At 41.2% G+C, this 21,153-nt stretch overlaps 1 protein-coding gene across 8 annotated transcripts in view; it reads right to left on the bottom strand.

Annotated features, from left to right (window-relative positions):
* Positions 1 to 20,766, bottom strand: part of LOC133879662 (uncharacterized) — a 36,869-nt gene extending 16,103 nt beyond the window's left edge. For 5 of the 8 annotated variants that reach the window (XM_062318314.1, XM_062318315.1, XM_062318317.1 and 2 more), the window contains exons 1-11: positions 19,783 to 20,766; positions 18,458 to 18,943; positions 18,193 to 18,306; positions 16,089 to 18,083; positions 15,887 to 16,003; positions 15,505 to 15,687; positions 15,356 to 15,418; positions 7,316 to 7,387; positions 6,956 to 7,216; positions 5,711 to 5,830; positions 5,441 to 5,500 (exon numbers count right to left, since the gene is read on the bottom strand). In XM_062318314.1, coding sequence (XP_062174298.1) covers positions 5,441 to 5,500; positions 5,711 to 5,830; positions 6,956 to 7,216; positions 7,316 to 7,387; positions 15,356 to 15,418; positions 15,505 to 15,687; positions 15,887 to 16,003; positions 16,089 to 18,083; positions 18,193 to 18,306; positions 18,458 to 18,943; positions 19,783 to 20,676 — 4,365 coding nt within the window. In that variant the 5' untranslated portion in view covers positions 20,677 to 20,766. Of the gene's footprint in view, positions 1 to 5,440; positions 5,501 to 5,710; positions 5,831 to 6,955; positions 7,217 to 7,315; positions 7,388 to 15,355; positions 15,419 to 15,504; positions 15,688 to 15,886; positions 16,004 to 16,088; positions 18,084 to 18,192; positions 18,307 to 18,457; positions 18,951 to 19,782 lie in introns of all 8 variants that reach the window. The other 3 variants (XM_062318319.1, XM_062318322.1, XM_062318321.1) reach the window with 3 other exon arrangements.
* Positions 20,767 to 21,153: the final 387 nt, after the last annotated feature.

The following is a 21,153-nucleotide window of genomic DNA, read 5'->3' as shown; positions in this document are numbered from 1 at the left end:
AAACTTTGCAGAAGAAACGCACCGAGCTATCCACGAACACCACTTACCCCCAAAGCCGCATCTCCTCAACATATACAACAGAAAATCCCAATTGACGTGATCATAAGCTTTTTCTAAATCCATTTTGCAAATGACTCCCGGCTCCCTTGATTTAATACGACTATCAAGGCATTCATTCGCAATAAGGATTGGATCAAGAATCTGCCTCCCTTTGATGAAAGCACTCTGGGATTTGGAGATAACCTTGTCCAAAACCGTCTTCAATCTGTTGGCCAATACTTTAGCAATAATCTTGTAGATACCTCCTACAAGGCTTATAGGCCGGAAATCTTTGAGAGACAAGGCTCCTGGAGTCTTAGGAATAAGAGAAATAAAAGAAGCATTCAAACTCTTCTCAAAAACTTCTCTAGCATGAAACTCAGAAAAAACCTCCATAATGTCCAATCGCACCACCTCCCAACAAGCTTGGAAAAAAGCCATTGTGAAGCCATCCGGACCCGGCGCTTTGTCGCCATTCAAAGCAAACACTACCTTTCTAACTTCCTCCTCCTCAAAGTCTCTCTCCAACCACCTAGCTTCTGACTCTAAAATGGCATCAAAGGAAAGATCATCCAACCGAGGCCTCCAACTGTGCTTCTCAGAGAAGAGATCTTGATAGAACTGAACCACATGCTCCCCTATCTCTGCCGGATTAGAAGAAATGGAATCTCCAATCAATAAGGAATCAATAGAATTATACCTCCTGTTTGAGTTGGCTATAGAATGGAAGAATTTTGTGCATTTATCTCCTTCTTTCAACCACTTCACCCTGGACTTTTGCCTCCAACAGACCTCCTCCAACAGTAAGCATCTCTCTAACTCACTGACAATCTCCAGCTTCTTTTGAATTTCCTCCTCAACCAAAGCCCTACTACCTTCCACTGTCTCAACCGCCTGAAGCTCCTCAAGAAGCTTTCTCTTGTTCCTCTCCACATTACCAAAGACCTCTACATTCCACGTCTTCAAATTCGATTTGAGGGCCTTTAGTTTACAAGCAAGCACAAAGCTAGGAGAGCCATGAAAAGAGAAAGAATCCCACCATTGTTTCACCAACCCTAAAAAACCATCCACCTTGAGCCACATATTCTCAAACTTGAACGGCCTCCTACTTGCAGAAGAGTGAGCACAATCGAGGAGAGTAGGAAAATGGTCAGAGAAAAGGCGGGGAAGCCTCTTTTGAGACGCCTCAGGAAACCTTTCTTCCCAAGCAGGAGAGACAAGAAAACGATCAATTCTGGACCAAACAGGAGGATCGCAGGAAATTGACCACGTAAAAGAACCTCCAACGAGCGGAAAATCCATAAGGCCCTGGTCAGAGATAAAATCACAAAAGTCCCTCATGGCAGACACACTACCATCTCCAGATCTTTCGCTAGGGAACCTAGTAATATTGAAATCTCCCCCTATACACCAAGGCAAACTCCACCAACTCATGATCCCAGCCAGCTCCTCCCAAAGACCCCTCCGATCAACCCTGCAATTCGGACCATACACGCCCACAAAACCCCACTCAAAGTGATCATCAACATTCCTGAAAGAAACTGCAAGTGTGAAGCTCCCCACGCACATCTCCACCTTTTTCACCACCCTCTTATCCCACATGATAAGGATACCCCCTGACGCCCCTCTAGCATCCAACCAACACCAATCCACATAATTACATCCCCAGAGACTACGCACAAATTTCCTAGTAGGATTCTTAACTTTTGTTTCTTGGAGGCAAACAAGATCCACCTTCCAATCTCTGAGCAAATTACAAATCCTTAAGCGTTTACTCCTATTTTTCAGCCCCCTTACGTTCCAAGAAAGAATCTTCGACTTCATGGCACTACTACTAGCCCCCTTGCCCTCCTCTTGCCGCTAATCAATCCGGAACCTTTAGCATCATAGTTAATAGAGCTCTCCAAATTCTTAATCTCCCTCTTACCTTTCGTGCGTCCTTTACCCAAGCGACGCTCCTCTTTCCTCTCCTCTTCTATACAAGTAAGGAAAGCTAACAATTGCAATTTATGTCCCACGTAAGTCATCCCAACAATGGGGTAGATTTCGTTAGCACTCTGCATCACCCAATCCGAGTACCCCAAGCCACCCAAGTCTAGAGAGTAGGCATTGAGAGGAGAAAACACATCACCAGCCCCTCCCCCCTCCTTGAACTCCACCCAACCAGCACCTCCTGGAGTAAAGCTGCTAGAGGCCTCACCCACCACTCCAACCTGCAGACCAGGGGACACCGAGTCCACCACTGGCCCCCCCAACCCCTCACAACCTTCCCCTCCAGCACTGCCAAGGCATGGAACCATCTCCATATCCACCGTTTTATGCCCACACACATCCCCTGTCAACTCCCGAGACACACTCAGCAAATTCACACTCCTCAGCTGCGAAAATGTCGAGTCCTTCACCTTCACCAGACCACCCTCTAGACACAAGACAGGGACATCACTACATTTCACCTGCTCCTGCTCCGGAGAAGACTTCTCCCCTGCTGCACCGGACCCAACTGTCATCTCCCCCTCCCTCCGCTGACCCGTTCCCTCCATCTGCACCACCTCTGCCTCCTCCTGCACCTCAGAGCAATAGAGGGGCGAGAAGCAACTATCCAAGAGCCTGGACTGTCCTTGAAGCTGCTCTGCTCCTACACCCGGAGATGGATTCGATATCGGAGAGTCAACAACTCGTTTCTGAGGACTGAGCAGAGAACCAATCCCCCGTGCGTCTGGCTCTGTGGCTACCGACACCAGCGCAGATGGCTCCCTCACCGGCGAACGCTGTTGGCCGTCGAGAGAGGAAGTGACGGCGACATGTACCGGATCCGGAGCCCACGTAGAGGACGAAGCCCCTGGCGTGAAGGTCCCGGCATCCAAGCCCTTAGTCGAAGCAGCCCCATGAAGAATCACCGAACTCGCATGGGCCCAAGGGGGGCGGGAGCCTGGAACCACCTTAGCCCTCCACTCCATAGCCTGGTCTGGACATCCCAAGATTCCTTTTCCTTTGGAGGCCCTGGCTGATTTGGATGCTACACTGGTATTCGCTTTGGGCTTTGGTTTTGATTTGGGCCGAGCCACTCTGAAACCCACCACCCGGGCCCTAGAAGAAGCTGCACGACCCATACCATCTCCATCAACCAAGGCCAGACCCTTCAAACAAAAGTCAATCTCCTTTTGCATCCTTTCTAACGACTCTCTGAGGGCACCCACATCGAGACTTGCACCAGAATGGCTATAGCGTGCTGCAGGGAGAACCGTAGCTTCAGCTGCACCATGCCTAATGTCAGACGACCTTCCCAACGCCACAGAGGGTCCAGCTTGAGCCGAAGTCGCAAACGGAGCCGTAACCTGAACCGGCGCTTTCTCACCCTCCGCTTCTCCATTCCTCGCCATGTCCTTCGGATCCGTCTGCATGGGCACACGTTGCCTTACAGGAGCCCATGCATGGGAGATTTTTTCCTCAGTACATATCCGCTTCACCGGAACAGACTCCAGAGCGTGATGCTCTTTTGCCAGACAAAAAGCATCGCTCTTCGCCGGGTCCTGATCACCCTTCATCCCCACAGAGCTTTCGCTTACCCATCTCGGCACTCTAGCTACAGGGCCGGTCATCTCTCCAAAAGGTGCCTCCAGCGAGGATGCATTCAAGGCCACGACCTCAGCATAACTCCTCCTCCCTCTATGTAACGCGGTGACCTCCGATTCATTCTTCCTGGCTCTGTCACCGGCTCTTAGATACTCATAAACCAAGCGTAATTCCTCTCGAAAACTTATCCAGCCTTTCCCGGCCCTTCCTTCCGGGATGAAGATCGAGTCCTTCCTCCGATTCCCATTATATTCTTCTATAACCATGAATCCTCCATGTCTGTTGAATTGCCGTTGCGCAATGATCCGCGGAAATCCATGTCGAGACTGATCCCAAAACACCCGAGAGTCTGTCACACACACCAGGGACTCGAGGATTTTAAGCAGCCAGGCCAACTCCGTTCTATCCAACAATATCGTCCTTTGTCTGCCCTTACAACTCTCCCTAATACGAATCCTTGACTCCCCTCCTACTACCACCACTTCAAAGTCTTTAGCTTCCACCGACCAGCTGCTCGAGAATCCCATTCGAAGTTTACCGAAGAATCCAATTGAGACTCAAAAGAATTACCATTTGATGTGCTAAGGGTGCTTTTTCACTTAGGCTATGCTTGTGTTGCTTTGGTAGGAACTACTTAGTTGAGAGTATAAACATACTGCCCTACGAGTAGTCAGTCGCTATGGTCAACAATTATACTATCAAGAATGCAACTATTTGTAGAAATGCGCAATATCTTCCTTTATTCTGTTGAGTCAAAATACATGGTCTCGTTTACAACTAAAGACTCCACCAAGTTATTCTTCTATGTGAATTTGCCAATCAATGAAAGAAATTAGTATTCTTAAACGAGAGAAGGACCCTTGACTTCAGCCTCCAACTTGCTTCTTTAAGAAGGATAAACCTCTCCAGCTCTCTAGAAATATCTTCCTTCCTCAGCGTTTCATCTTCAGTTAAAGGTCTTTCCTCTGCAACCATATCCAGCTCACAAAAAACTAATGGAATTCCTAAGATTAGCATGTTTTCTATAAATGACTAGGAACCACAAAAAAGTACCAATGTCATACTAAGGCAAATGTAGAATTTCAAAAATTAATTGGTCTGCTCAAGCATGTTTGACAAAAGATAGTTTCAAGCATGTTTGGCCTGACATGTCTCTAAGGGTGGTAAATATGTGCTCACCCATGGCTTCTAGACCTTGGTATCAGTCAACCCTTCCCCAGGGTGAAATTCATATACATTATTACAATTCATGAGCAAACAAACATAAGGACAATACCAGCAAAAAAAAATGCCACCATATACCATGCATCTAGAGGATGAAGCTTCCAACATGTTTAACTATGTAAGGACCAACAAGGTGAGGCCTCACATCGAGGCCTTTCAGTATGAAGTAGTTGGCTGTTTACATATCACATCTCAATTACTATGAGTTGCCTAATTTCTAATAAGCATGTTGGACATTTTGGCCCTTCCATTATCCAGTTAAGAAACTTTAAAAGCTACCATGAGTCAAGGAAAATGGTAGATGCAAATTACCGTCTAAAAATACATGATGAGTCAGATTTTCAAGAAGGATGATGTATCTACTAAATAAAATGCCCTCAACTTAGCACGAACCACTTTAATAGGTCTAATGCCAAGGTAATTATATAACATGTTATATTACAGAAGACTATTTGCTTTTTGTTAACCCCCATTGAAAAATAAAAAACGCAAAAGAAGATTTATAAAGCAAAATAACATAAAATGTGTCATATATCATCAACTGAAAAATAAGGAACCTTCCACAACTAAAAGAACAAAAAAGAGTTGAAATATTGGTAGTTACTTGGTTAATAGGCCGGCCAAGATGATGCTCATGCTGAAGAAAACGAGTAATTAGTAACACCTGTACAAAATGTCACAGTAGAAAGGTAAACTCATGCAAAATCGCTACTGACTAATTTGATTGTGCCCTTGACAAGAAAAATGTCGAACTTAAAAGACCAACCAAAAGAAGGGTGTGCATCTTGTTTCGAAGAATTTAACATGTTTGTTCAGGTTCTTTGGTCATGGAACATGCTAGTTCAAAGAATATGATTAATGCAACAACACTCACCAAACAGTAGGAACTTAAACCACCAGAATATGACTGGTCGAGGCTGCGATCTGCCAAGAACTGTTTCAGTACAAAAGCAAGGGGTGTAGCAGCTGGAAATTGCTCAGTCAGCTCCTTAACCTGTGACAGAAACAATTGATATGTTGAACTTGAAGTGCAATTTGGAATAAAAAAAAAAAGATCAAAAGTCTATTTAGAAATGCACACAAAGTCAAAGCAGAAAACACAGAAAGGTAAACGCCATCAAACACCAACGGCTGATGAAATAAAGAGATCACAGTGATGTGCTAACTTGCACTCAATTCTATCTACCTAGCTTCAGCAACCTTACAGAAAATTTCTGCCTTTCAAAGGAATATTTTATCAACTTTTTATTTTTACTTGCTATGTTTTTTGGTTGCTTGGGGGGTTAGGGAAAGGGGCACAGGTGTTCAAACTAATTTTCATATAACATTTCCAAACCAGCCTATCAAATCACAATTAAGGGATCTCAACAAGCCTACCCTCATACAAATATGTTGGACAAGTAAGATACCATACTTTCAAAACCTCAAGTACTATGAGAATTCACAATTAAAATTTGCTCCTAAAAGTGTCCATATCCCAATTCTGACATAAAATATCCATAGCGATTAACTTGAATTATCATCGTTAAACACAAGCAAACAATCAATCGATATACATACATCATCACCGTAAGACTAAATGTGGCACCAGTAATACGAGGTTAACATACAAACAGAAGCTAAATCTATAAATTACTAAAAAGTGGTATACCGAACAATGAACATGCACTATGGTTTTGGAATGTCAATTCCTGTACTTAGGACAGGAACTTATTCACACCTAAAGCTTTCAACTGAAACATCAATCTTTGGCAAACAAGTCCTGATGTTCCTCTAAAGTTGGTTTCTAGTAAGAGACCAAGAAACCTAGAGACTCTTCAACAGTGAGACCCTTTGATAAGTCACACAAAATCTATTCGCCTAGTTTCTCCTTTACAATGTCAAGATTAAGCTAAACTACAGCATTGTTATTGATTAATTGCAGTCAGGCAAACCTTACATTACCATCTCTGTTACTTATCAAAAAACATTACCATCTCTGTTAGCTTTTAAAATGAGTGAATACTTCATCGAGCCTATTTAAATAACATTTATTAATTTTTCTTCAAAATTCACTGAAATGTGGGTCGAATATGAAGTACAGAGTCTAATAGGCTATCTATATTCCAAACAAAATTACCAGTTCTGTAGTTTGGAGTCCAGTATGTGATGACGACTTAAAACTGATGTCAATACGAACTGACTTTGAATCATTAGCAGTATGATTTATCTGTGTGCATTTTGTCAGGACAGCATCCTCTAAAACAACTGTCTCGGATTGAACATTATTGCCTTGTCCACCAGTCACATGAGTTGCCTCCTCCTTAGGTGATTGTACATTAGAGGCAGAAGAGGTGATAAGATCATGAGGAACTTCCACCACAAGCATAATAATAGGTACCTACGAGCAAAGGGGCACCAGTATGAGAAGATACATGAAAAGAAGTGGCTAAGATTAGAGAAAAGGAAAAATAGCAGAGTTCAAAAGAAGAGGCATTACAGCTGTATTCTCCACAGTCTTCAGAGAATCATTTTTCACCCACTCCTGGTTGGCAAGATACCTGGCTGCATGCTGAAAGACCAATACAACCAATCTTAATCTTGCATTCGACAACAAAAGTAATATAACAGAGCTTGAAGAAAATAGGGGAAACATTTCCAGTTCAACTGCCAAAACAACAGCTAGAGCAACAACAACAAACAAAAAGCGGGGGTGGGGGGGCGAAGCATGGCGTGATCAAACAGGATTTATTACTACCATCACTAACAATTATGGATAAATAAAGTAGAAATAGCAAACTGCTATCAGTTTATTAAAATATCATGAACATAACCACAACAATCGAGTATCATTAAGTTCAAGCACCCCTTCTTACGAATCTAATTTAATTTATGCTTACATCAATAGTGGAGAACCTAGCATTTCGAAGTAGATATGTATGCCATGCACCACAAACAAAATTCAAGAGAACTAGGTTTAGAATCCATATTAAAGTGTTTTAGACATAACCAAGAACATGCTGATTACCTTAACGCAACAAGTCTGAACCTTATGAAGAAATGAATGACATCAATTCCATCTAAAATATAACCTCTAATGCAATTTGTTTCCTTTCATTTAACCTATTTTTTCATCTAATAGTCGGTCCTGAGTGATATTGTCAATTTGACTCTGTCCCATGGGTCAATGAATCTGTGTGCAATATTCCTCCACTTGCAACAATAGTAGTAGTTTAAAACAAGAATGTGCATCTTTCATTGATTGGCTAAATTGTTATCCTGGGACGTGAGAGAGATAAATGTCTGAGGAGGGTGAGAAACTTGCTCAGAGAGTGGAAAGTTGATATTGTCTGTTTTCAAGAAACTAAGCTTGAAGTCGTCTGTAGTGTTGTGGTAGGTTGTGGGGCTACCATCATGTGGAATGGTGTTGTTTGGATGCCAGAGGGCCTCAGGTGGTGTTTTTGCTTATGTGGGATATGAGGGTAGTGGAGAAGATTGACGAGTGCGTAAGGGAATTTACCTTGGCTGTCACTTTTAGAAACGTTGAAGATTAATTCACCTTAGCTTTTGTGGGTGTCCATGGCCCTAATTCTGATAAGAATAGAAGGCTCCTCTGGGAGGAGTTGGTTGGCTTGCTCAGCTGATGGAACGAGCCTTGGTGCATTGGGGGTGATTTCAACGTAATCTGATTCCCTTGCGAGAGATCGGGAGAAGCTCATTTATGTCTAACTACGGTGGAGTTCTTAGACTTCATTTTCCATCAGGCCTGATGTACCTACCTCCTGTTGGCGGCACTTTTACTTGGTTGAATAATCGGGACTCACCATTTTTGTCCAGAATTGATAAATTCCTAGTCTCTCCAGCGTGGGAAGCCCAGTTTCCTGGTGTGTCCCATATTAGGTTTCCTAGACTTTGCTCAGATCATTTCTCAATCCTCCTTGACTGTGGAGACTTTATAAAGGGTAGCAAGTCCTTCAAATTTGAAAACATATGGCTAAAGTCTGAAGGTTTTGTGGAGACAGTGAAATAGTGGTGGGACTCTTATAATTTCCAAGGCTTCTCAAGCTTCATGTTAGCAAGCAAGCTTAAGGCTTTGAAAGTTGATTTAAAAAGATGGAATGAGGAAGTGGTAGGCCATGTAGAAGAAGAAGAAGAAGAAGATCCTTATGGAAGAGCTATGTGTTTTTGACATAATAGAAGAGAGGGACTTAGGTGTTGAGGAGAGAATGAAGAAGTCACAAGTTGTCAGCAAGTTAGAAAGATCCACTCTCGTTGAGGAGGTGAATTGGAGAGAGAAATCTAGGGTCTTGAGGTTAAGGGAGGTTGACAAGTGCTCGAAGTTTTTTTACAAAATAGCTAACTCCAACAGAAGGAAGAATTCACATTGACTCCTTGTTGATTGATGGTACAACTTCTACCAACCGGCTGTAAATCAACGAGCATATATCCAATTTTATTAAAAGTTACACACTGAGCAGTTCAATTGGAGGCCTTTGTTGGATGGTCTTTCCTTTGATTCTATTGGTGAGGCTGAAGCTAATTGGGTGGAGAGAGAGTTTGAGAAAAGGGACATGTTGGAGGTAGTGAAAGCTATGAATGGTCACAAGGCGTCGAGCCCTAACGGTTACTCTAAGGCGTTCTTCCAAGCTTGTTGGGCTGAATTAAAAGAAAACACCATGAAGGTCCTTCGTGACTTCCATGAAAGAGGTAAGTTTGAGAAACGCCTAAACCCGACGTTCATCACCCTCATCTCGAAGATTCTGTTAAATCATCACTTATCCCAAAAATTGGATCTGATAGAAATGATAAATCTAATTATTGAATTAATATTCTAATAATCTCTCTTCCGTATGAGCTTAAATTCTACCTCAGTAAATGATGTCCAACATGTGAAATTTTTAATTGAAATGGGAGGTGAACGACAGAGACAGGGTTCAAACTCAAGTAGGGGTGAAAACCTGGTTACAGCTACTGGTTATTGGCTAAAACTGGTAACTGTAACCGAGGTAACCGGTTGGCCAAAATCTCCAACCGACTTTAGTAACCGAGTAGCCGTTTAACTGGTTATTTAATAATCGGCAGTTACCAGTTGGTACCCGGTTGTCCGGACCAGGTGCTAAAGATTAATATAACAAGCAAAAATAGAAAATAAATAAATAAATAAATTTAAAAATCAAAATATGCCCCCAAAAAATAAAAACAAGCAACAAAAATTATGCTTCCAGAAGTTCCAATGCATTAATGAAAAATTTTGCAAGTTTCAATCTAAGTGATGCTACATTGACATCACAACGCTATCAACACAAGTTTTGAGGAATCTTCTTCTTGTTTTGGGTTAAACATGTACATACGATTAGAGGAACCAGCTGATCAACTGGAAGAGTGTTTTTAAAATGAAGCAATGGACAATAAATAACACTTTTGAAATGGAAGGAGCATAATAAAGTTGATAGAGTTGATGGCACAGAACACAAAAAGAAGCAATGGGTCCGCCTAGTTTTGATTGGCACAATAAAAACAAGGCAATTTGGTTTTGAAATGCAAAATGTCACAAGGAGAAGCTAGGAGATGACCAAATGCTGTAGAGAGTGTGGCAGAAAGTAAAGAGAAAAAGATAGGGGTGTAAAAGTGTAAAATTCTAAATTTTATTATTTTAATTTTTTAAATAAATAAATTCTTTTATATATATATATACCCGCTTACCGGTTATAACCGGTACCGGTTATTTTCAACCGGGTACCAAGGCGGTATACCGGTTTGCCAGTTACCAGTCAGTAGGGGTGGGCGCGGGCCGGATTGGGCCGAATTTGCATGTTTCCCACAACCCGCCCCGCAGTGGACGGGTTTGAAAATCAAGATCCGCAACCCGCATAGTGAATGGTCAACCCGCTGGGCCTTGGGTAGTGCGGATCGGGACGGGTTCATGCGGGTTCGGGTATTTTTTTATTATTTTTTTTATGGGCCCAAAACCAGAAAAATAATTCACAATCTTGTTAACCCAATTCAAAATTTGAAAATCCCAATTGAATCAACCTCACCAGCAAACAATAACAAGAAGAAAGAACTAGAATTACCAACAAACCTAATTGTAAATAACTTTTTTATTCTTTTATGTGATTGTAGATTGAATGAGTATGTGTATGTGAGAATATAGAGATGAAAGTGTATATAAAAATGGAATAAGAATAGAGATGAAATGGATAGTGCAGAATTGAATGAAATCAAAGGATAGAGATGAAATGGATAGTGCAGAATTGAATGAAATCAAAGGTACACAATCTGGGCAATTCGTGAGTCTTATAATTTTTTTGGAGAAAATTTGATGAAATCAAAGGCACACCCCTAGTCATGATTCTTATAATTTTTTTAGGGAAAATTTGATGGTACGAGTATAAAGGGATTGCGGGGCGGGTGTGTGGGTGAGAAAAAATTTAATACCGCAACCCGCCCCATAAATCACGGGTTGGCATATTTAGGATCCGCATTTTTTTAGAAATGTCTTATATCCATTATTGACGGGGCGGGTTGGTGCGGGGCGGGTTCGCGGGTGCGGGTGGGTTTTGCACACCCCTACCAGTCAGTACCCGATTACCGGCTAGCTTTACACTCTTAAACTCAGGACTTTTACTCTAGTACCATGTTAAATCACCATTTATCCCAAAAGCTTAAGTTGTTAAGAAATGGTAAATTTAATTGTTGACCCCAAAGATTTTCACCAAATCAGTCTAGTGGGTGACATTTACAATATTATTGTTAAGATTCAAGCAAACAGGCTTAAGACGGTGTTGGAGAAGATTATTTCTAAGTCACAAAATGTGTTCATTCAGGTTAGGCAAATCTTAGATTTTGTTGTTATTGCCAATGAATGCCTTGATAGTAGAATAAAGGTGCGTTTGGGACTGCGATTTCGTAAAGAAAAAGTGCGATTTTAAACCAAATCGCAAAAAATGAACCATTTGGAAACTGGGTTTTTAAAAAATTGCAATTTGAAAACGCAAAAAAGTGCTTATTTAAATCGCAAGCAATGTGGTGCTTTTTTGAAAACGCGGTATTTTAAAAGGTTAACCTGCGATTTTAAAAGCCAAACTGCAATTTTGCCAAACGCTTAATTGCATTTTTAAAAATCACTTTTTTAAATCGCACATTTTTAAATCGCACTTTTTGAAATAGCAAACCCAAACGGACCCTAAGATCTGGTGAACTGGGTGTTATCTGCAAAATGAATTTAGAAAAAGCTTATGATGATGTTAATTTGAATTCTCTGTTGTACATGATGAGGAGGTGCGGTTTTGGGGGGAAATGGTGCTCTTGGATAGCTCACTATATTTCCTCGATGCATTCTCAATGTTGGTGAACGGCACTCCCACAAGTTTTTTTAGTAGCTCCTGTGGCCTGAGACAAGGGAACCCCATGTCTCCTATGTTCTTTTTCATTGTAATTGAGGCATTGGGTAGGATGATTTCTGCTACAATGAGTGGGGGTCTGTTGTTTACATTCTCAGTGGGGACAGGGATTGATTTTTCTCACCTTCTGTTTGTTGATGATACTTTGATTTTCTATAGGGCTAATCTAGATCAACTTCGTCACCAGCAGAGCTTATTCTTATGTTTTGAAGGTGTTTTGGGTCTGAAGATAAACTTGGTTATGTCGGAATTGGTTCCTATGGGAAATGTTGATAATGTGGTTGGGTTGGTTGGTATTATGAGCTATGAGGTTTCTTCTTTGCCTTTGAAGTATCTTGGTATACCGTTAAGAGCCTCCTATAAGGCCAAACATATAGGACGGTGTTATTGAGAAGATAGAGGGTCATTTGGATAGCTGGAAAATGATGTATCTGTCCAAAGGTGGTAGAATTATCTATTATCAAGAGCACACTTTCCAACTTACCCACATACTTCATGTCCATTTTTCCTCTCCTTGTGAGTGTTGCAAACCGTATTAAGAAGCTTGAACATGATTTCTTATGGGGTGGACTAGGAGAATAGTTCAAATATCACCTGGTAAATTGGTCTAATGTTTGTTCATCGATCTCTGAGGGAGAGTTGGGGATTCGAAACTTCCAGATGTTCAATCATGCTCTCTTAGGAAAATGACTTTAGCGCTATAGGCTTGAGAGAGAGGCTTGGTGGATGATGGTGGTGGACTCTAAATTTGGTAGTTCTTGGGGTGGGTAATGTTCTAATAAGCCTCTTGGAACGATTGGTGTGGAATTATCAAATAATATTATGATAGGTTGGGGAAGTTTTCAAGTCATACCAAATTTGAGGTGGGAGATGGCTCCAAGATTAGATTCCTGACATGATCTACGGTGGGGAGATATGGCCCTTAAGGAAGCCTTTCCAGATTTATATGGTATTGCTTGTGTAAATGATGCTTCTGTTGCGGCTCTCTTAGAGCTTTTTAATGGTTCCATTCAGTCGAATGTACACTTTGCTAGAGTGGCTCACTATTGGGAAGTGGATGTCTTGGCCTCGTTCTTTAGGGTGTTGGTTTTAGCTAGAATGAGATGAGAAGGTGAAGACAAGTTGTGGTAGGTCCCCTCCAAAAGATGGATGTTTGGAGTTAAATCCTTCTGCATTGTCCTGGGTTGTTAGATGGCTTCCATTTCCCTTGGAAGAGTGCTTGGCAAACTAAGATTCCTTTGAGGGCAGCCCTTTCTGCTTTGGTCGGCAGCCCTAGAGAAGATCCTTACCATGGATAATCCAAGAAGTGACACATCATAAGAGTCGATAGGTTCTACATGTGTAAAAAGAAAGGGGAGTCTGTGGACCACCTTCTTCTTGTGCCATGTCGATTATTTTCTTTAGTCAATTTGGGTCGTCTTCGGTTATGTCTGGACAAGTAGTTGACTTGTATGCTTCTTCATGGACTGTCTGTAGCACTCAAAGTGCTGCTATGTGGAAGATGGTGTCTTCATACCTTTTGTGGTGCCTTTAGAGGGAAATGAACAACAAAAGTTTTGAAAACCGTAAGAGGACATTAGAGGAGATTAAACCGTTATTCTTCAATACACTGTATCTTTGGATAGCTGCTGTTATTACTCTTTTTTATGATTAATTATCATGACTTCCTTGTTCTTTTTGCTCTTAATAATTAGGCGTTTTCTTTTGTACACTTCCTGTATTCCTGAAGGCGCCTTATGCTTTTAATGATATTTCAATTGATTTATCAAAAAAAATGTTTAGTATCGATATTAGAATTGCCATAGCATTCATACTGGCCACCTTTGAGGAAAAAGAAAAAAAAAAACAAACAAACAAACAAAAAACAAAAAAAGGAAAATCCTGAAAAGAAATCTACTGGTATCAATTGGTACCAAATGACAAAATTCCAAATCAGATTTGGGCCAATTATGTATGTAGGTCATGTATCAACATTCTTCTACTACTACTAGCACGCTTACTTTTTTTTTTTTGATAAGTAATTGCAATTTATAAAAATAGCGTAGAGAGGCGCAACCTTATACACGGGAAGTATACAAGAGAACTCCTAAAAGGGACGAACAGAGAATAATTTTAAAAAGTCTACATAAGTAAAAACACTCAAGCTATGATGGGACGCTATCCAAATATATAACGTATTGAGCGACAGCTTCCGCTTACTTGGGACCCTCAAATGACTGTCCAGACTGCTAATGATAGTTACCGTAAAATAAATCAATTATGTAGGTCCAATTAATTGAAGTAACACCAAGTCTAGGAGATGGCTCTTTAAGTTAGGGGTGAGATGAGATTTAGATGGGATTTAAGTTGAATTGAGTGATTTGAGCTTGACCTAAAGTAGTGGACCCAAATATATCTCTTAATTCCGTCATCAAGCTCCATCCAATAACAGAAATTCACTGTGCAGTGAAACTTTAACTAATAAGTTTGGCTTCAATTTACAAGCGAGGCCAATAATCTTCTCTGTTTTCTCATATCTGATGACTTTTTTAAACTGTGTAAAGGACTAATAGTAGATATTGAATAGGATCACTCGTACAGAGAGCAATGCTATTATTCTCCATGAAAAGAAAGACTTTATATGAAGTAGGTTTGAGCACAACAGTAACTCATAAATGGCCGTGTTCTTCAAACAGAGTTAAGAGGATAATGTATACCAACAAAAGATCAACTTACACCCATAGCCCAAATGCTCCAACTACACTTTTATCATTCCCCATTTTCCAATTTTTGTGCCAGTTATTAGAAAATTTGACAGGCAGTTAGTTGCCAAGGAAAAATGGTTGATGAGTTGGCAAGTAGTTAGTTTATTTTCAACTTCTACAAGTACCAATAATACTTTTGTTATGGGTGCCATTGGTTCTCTAGTAATTCAATGTGACATCCATGAGATTTCCCTTAATCAGATAGTATAGAATCTCGGTATATTTTTAAAACTGTTAGAATCTTAATAGAAGATGCTCAATTTTAATTTCATAATGCAAAGAATTTAAGAATATATAGTTAAGAACACCAAAATGAAGACAACTCATAATACCAGCTGTTTTGCCACAACGGCTGTACTACAGCAACACCAATATGCAAATTTGTCAACATACCTGAAGGCATGTTTCTTTGATACCATTACGACCCTCCAATATCCCCGCTTCTTTAATAGGTTCCTAAAGCAAAAGTATTGCAGATAAGTTTTTTGCCATAAAAGTACCAGAACAGGAGAAAATAAGAATTGAATCAAGAAAACTATTACCAGGTTCCTCACTGGAGGGAGACTAACCACAATGTCCACATCACTTGTTGGAAGGGACAAACCGGTTGCATTTGAACCAAAAATATTTGTCCGGGACCTGGGCCATAGGACCTGAAGAGATCGTGTAACTCGCTTGACTGCCCAATTGATGTAGGGCTTCCTGGCCATATTTGCTTCAGCAACCTTGGATACCATCATATTATTCAAACAATCAATGACTTAACGTCACACACATGAATAGAATGAATAAGGACAAAGCTAAAGATTTTCAAATAGAATTGTGCAAGGAGATTTTGGGCCAAAAAAAAAAAGGGATTGGCTTTAGATGAAAGCAATAATGACGACAATGACGGAGATCACAATAATGAAAAAAGCCTAGTACCTTCTTGCAGAATGAGTCAATCTCATCATGAAGGAGGCTGTGCATCAAAGAAAGAGAAGCCTTACGTGTAGGACAGCTCTGTAACTCTGGCGGTTGCACAGGGAATGCAACATCTGGCTGTGTAATGATATTCCTATCAAATACATTGCATTGCAGAATACCAGAGTAATTTTAAAAATAAAAAACATAGATATTTTCTTACATGTTCCTGATCACGAGCTAGCTGGGACATTGCAATCAGCCGATCCTGCAGCAAAGCTGCAGGTAGAGGCTGAATCATTGGACGAGCTGAAAGATTATTAGCTCTCCAAGGCCAAACAACTTCGGCACCATCCACACGTAAGCAAGCTTCATCCAAGTTATTTCCATCATGGTACCAACCTCTCACACCCCAGTGCCTTGGGCTGGAACTACCAGATCTTACAGTTGGAAAACCCCTTTGTTTTCTGGAGTCACTGACAGGAGAGGGTGGCGGTGGACGTGGAGCCCTTGGGACACAAAGCACTACAGGTGATGGTGGTCGCTTTATCCGAGGTTGCTCCCGCCTAGTAGGCGGAAAACACGGGCTTTTGTGTTCATGACTACGCTTAAACTCAGACCTTGATCTGTCCCTGGACATATTTGGAACATTAATTGGCCGCAAAATGGGGTAAGGAAGTGAATCTCCTGTCTTCCCTTCAACATCACTAGGTATAGTAGACAAAGAACCAGAAGCTTCCTCTTCAGCCACTGTGTCTGCCAATGTTGATGCGGAATGCAACATCTTGCCAGGTACTTCATTTCCCGGGATTACATAACCAAGGGCCTGGTGTCCAGGCCCCAAAGGATCAAAAGTAGAATTGAATGAAGCCGCAGTTGGTGAAGTCAAACCGTTTGTACTATATGAAGAAGAGTAGGCAACCATGTCATCAACAGCCCTAACCATGTCAGCTTCACGCCAAGCCCATGAGCTATCATCAGAACTAAGGGAAGGAGGTCGAGAGAAACCTGTCCCTGGATGATCGGAAGGATTCCAGTACATCACACCACCACCAAAGTATTGATTATAATCTATCCCAGAAACAGCATGAACCTCAACTTCTTCCTCCGATATGCAGTGGCTGTCACATTCATCTGCTAGTTCCTTTGTATTTGTTAGCAAGTCAGTTAAATCCCCAGAATACTTTCTCTCATCATCAGTGGTCATTGCATTAAGCTGAAATCTTTGAGTGGTGAAACTTTGTGGAAAAGTAGATTGCAGCCTTGAGATACATCCAGAATCATAATTACAGGTTACTGAGGGAGCCAATCCACAAGCACTTCGAACCATGGGGGGCCAATCTAAACTCATTGGTAATGGCCGAGACAGAACTGGGTTACACCCACATTCAGTTGGAGAGTTTCTGGCATGATGCATTGAGGGTAGGAAGGATTGCTGGAAGTGATTATGCCAGTGCCGACCAACATCCAGATGCAATCGATCAGTGGCAGCTGGGAGAAGCGAGTTAGCAGAGGGAAAATAAAAAGGAGCTACATTGGGCCACTCATTTGGAGGGCGCTCTGAAGAAGTTGAGGGTTCAGTATCATATGAATTTAGACTCTCTTGCTCCCTAACCAGAACAGATTCCTCTTTTACATCAAAAGCTTGGACTGGTTTATCAGGAAAAGTTGATTTCACATCACATTCACTTCTATTTGCAGAATTCTGAAAGTTGATGTCTTCATTGCTGAGAACATTATCAAACTCCAATGCAGGCACGGCAGGAGGTATTCCATTACAATTTAAGGTTTCTAATCTGGAAGGTATGGTTTGATTTTCAACAACATTGTTACATAAACTATTCTCTGAACCTATATGACAGAAACTTTCACTAGAACCATTAACATAATCTCCTTGAATGCTTTGGGTGGCACTCGCCTCCCTAGTAGGCACATCAACAGAACTACTAGAAAGACTTGAACCTGATGCAAAGAAATTATTGCCAATTGTATTATCATCCGTGGCATAGTGGGTGGTTGGATTATCAGATGCTCGACCAGACTTTGCTGCCTCATCTTGAGAGACAACAGAGAAAGAGGACTCTTCCATGACTGATCTCTCAAAATTTCCCAATTCCACGAGATTGTTAAACCCAGATTTTTTATTTTTGCTTTTGTCTTTCCTACTCTTCCTTGCAGCAGTTTGAGCTTTTCCAACAACCATTCCTCGGGCATGTTCCTGATGACAGGTACCAGTTATAAACCATCCAAACGATTAATGTCACACAATAAACCATCAATAAGATATATGATCCAAATGAGAACTTAAAGAAAAAAAAAATGGAAACCATTTGAACAGCTGATGTCTCTCTGTAAGTCTCCTTCCCCTGAGATCTATTAGGTACCTTTTTGAGATCCACCAAATCCCCCTTCTCTTTATGTGCAATTGCACAATCAAGATCCTGAAATGTTATTCGGAACAATCATAACTAAATATTCTCAATGTGTGTCTGTACGTAAAATTACTTAGTGAATTTGTAAAAGAGTAACATAATATCTTGAGAGATTGTTACAAAGAAAATCATCTAGAGATGATCTAAGAACAGGACTTACCTTTTTCATATTTCGGTTCCTCCCCTTTTTCCTACGACTACAAGCACTGAGCTTTTCTTTGGATTTATTAGGTAATGACTTCTCAATTCCCTCACCCAGAAGTTCAAGTTTTGTGCAATCAAGTGAAACAACCATAAGAAATCCTCGCAGTTTCCTTAGTATACAGTCAGAAATTGTACAAACAGATCCCAACGTACTAAAAAATAGCTTCCCAGTATCATACTCACTGTATTGACATGTTAATATGATCATAATGATATCCTTGAGCACAAGCAAACTAATAAATGCACTGACTACGGAAGTAGGCTTTCCAGAAAGAGTAGCAGGGATAATGGTCGAGCCAAATTCAGCCTCTGCAGTCATACTGGGGATACTCCTTTGCATTGCCACAGTATAATTGCATCTCACACGACGATCTGCCCCTGCACCAAACAGCCACGTCTCATCCTCCAAACCACCAGTTGCTCCCTTCAGAATCTCATGAGTCTGAAAACTTAAAGCAGCCAAAAGTCAGGCTAAAGTGCAATAAAATGTCTAAAACCAGCAACAAGGTGATGCAATTAACAACTCACAGTACCCAACGAAGATGTCCTTTCTAAGAGAAAAACTACAAATTTCACAAGGTCAAACTCAAAAAGAACACTCAATTGAAGGTACAATCATGTGCCATTTAATACAAGAGAACAAAAAAAATTACAAATGGCCATCACTATTGAAAAATCAAAACTTAAGGAAAAACAAAATCTGATGAAAGAAAACATTTGTAAATTCCACAAACTCTCACACTGAATGTTAGTGTTATTTCACAAAACGTGCAAGATACTTAACTTCAAAAATTCTCATCTTTACTCCACAAATTATACGTTGGGATTAACAGCTTTGCCTACTTTCTAAAGAATTGTGTCAGGTATGATCTAGTCTACCTATCAAGCATTCGCAACTCTGCCAGATGACTAAATTAGACAACTTACTGGATAAGGCACGTAAATCTGCAATGTTCTTTATATATCCGGCACTAATGCAAAACCAAGAAGAAATCTGATCCACCCATTTCAAACATAGACTATTATCTAACTTACCCTTTCAACTGCGACTTTCTACAAAAGTGATTCACTCTTAGTCATCCCTCAAAATATGTACTTCGTCTACTTAAAACCTCTCCTCAACTAATAATGCATATTACCAAAGCATCCCATGCCTCTATATTTTGGTAGTTAACAAATCCATTCTTATTCCTATACACCCAAAATGCCACATTGTACAATCTTAACCAAAATCAGATAGAAAAAACACTGAACAAATAAACAAAGTTCCTGAGAAAATACCAACGCTTTTGCCGATTTCCCCAACGCCACCGTCAAAACTTTCCTCCTGGTCGTGGCATCCAAATTCGCCCACCAATCCACGCAGCCCTTCTTCCTCCAATACATATTGGCCGCCACGCCAGCGACACTCGCCTTCTCCTTCAACTTCACCCCTCTTTTCCTCACCCCATTACAATTCAACCACGCCAGCCTCAGCGCCACTTCCAACCGATTCGCCACAAACGCCTCTAAGCTGTAATACCCTTTCTCCTTCAACCACTCCAATTCCACCCAATCCGATCCCAACTCGCTCTCGTCGCCTCTCAAGAAGCCCCCATTCGATATCCCATCCATAGCCCCCACAAACCTCTCCAAATTCTCAACCAACTCCTCGCTCACCGTCACCGCATCGACGCTCTCGATCGAGCACGAACACGCGGTGATGTCTTCGCCTTCGGCGGAGGAGAAGAGCCGAGTAGAGTCGAAGATCAGCCGCTTCGACTCGTCGGACTCGGCGACGCGGGAGAGGAGGCCACGTGACTTCCTGAAGCAGAGAGCGGGGAGATCACGTGAGGGGAGGTCGGGGAGGGCGATGAAGGAGCCGTGGCCGTGGGATTGGAGCTTGCGGAGCATTTGGATGAGGATTTTGACGAACTTGGAATCGACGGCAGTGAGGTGAGCTTGGCGCTGGTGGACGGTGAGAGATGAGAACCATTTGAGAATGGAGGACCTGGTGGGGCTAGGATTAGGGCTTGGAGAGTGGGAGTTGGAGTGGTAGAGAGAGATGTGGGAAGTGAGCGAGTCGATGAGTTGGGTGTGAGTCATGGACGAGTCGGTGAGCGACTGTTTGGGAGGGAAATCTGGGTTTTGTTTTGATTGGGACATATTTTTGTTTTTGCAGGTTGCAGAGGCCATGGCAGTAGGAGATCTGGAAGGTGGAGAAAGAAGAAATGCGAGGCGGTTGCGGGTCGTTGAAAGCGGGTTTGTTCGGCCCCCTTCGGTGGAGCCCGGATTCGGTTCTATATATTGCGGTCATTGCACATTGCAGTTGGTCCTGTAATAGAAATTATCTTTTTTTTATTATTTATTATATAATTATTTCACACATTAATATTGGGAAATAATTTTTAGATTTTTTTAATAAAAACTGATTCAAGAATTTGTTGAAACTATCACATCAATATTATTAAATAATAATAGCATAAAAATATAATTTTTAGCATTACTCTTTTATTAATGTTAGAGTGATGCATGCTATAAACCATATTTTTATTCTACAATTTCTAACATTACTCTTTTATGATTAATGATCGTCGACAATTATTTGCACGAATGATAGAAAAGCCACCATTTGGTTTTTTCTTCTTCTTCTTCTTATTATCTTTTCTTTTT

The sequence above is a fragment of the Alnus glutinosa genome, chromosome 10, assembly GCF_958979055.1.
Source record: "Alnus glutinosa chromosome 10, dhAlnGlut1.1, whole genome shotgun sequence".
Lineage (NCBI taxonomy): Eukaryota > Viridiplantae > Streptophyta > Magnoliopsida > Fagales > Betulaceae > Alnus > Alnus glutinosa.
Note: the sequence above shows the minus strand (reverse complement) of the source record. Positions and strands in the feature narration are given on the sequence as shown.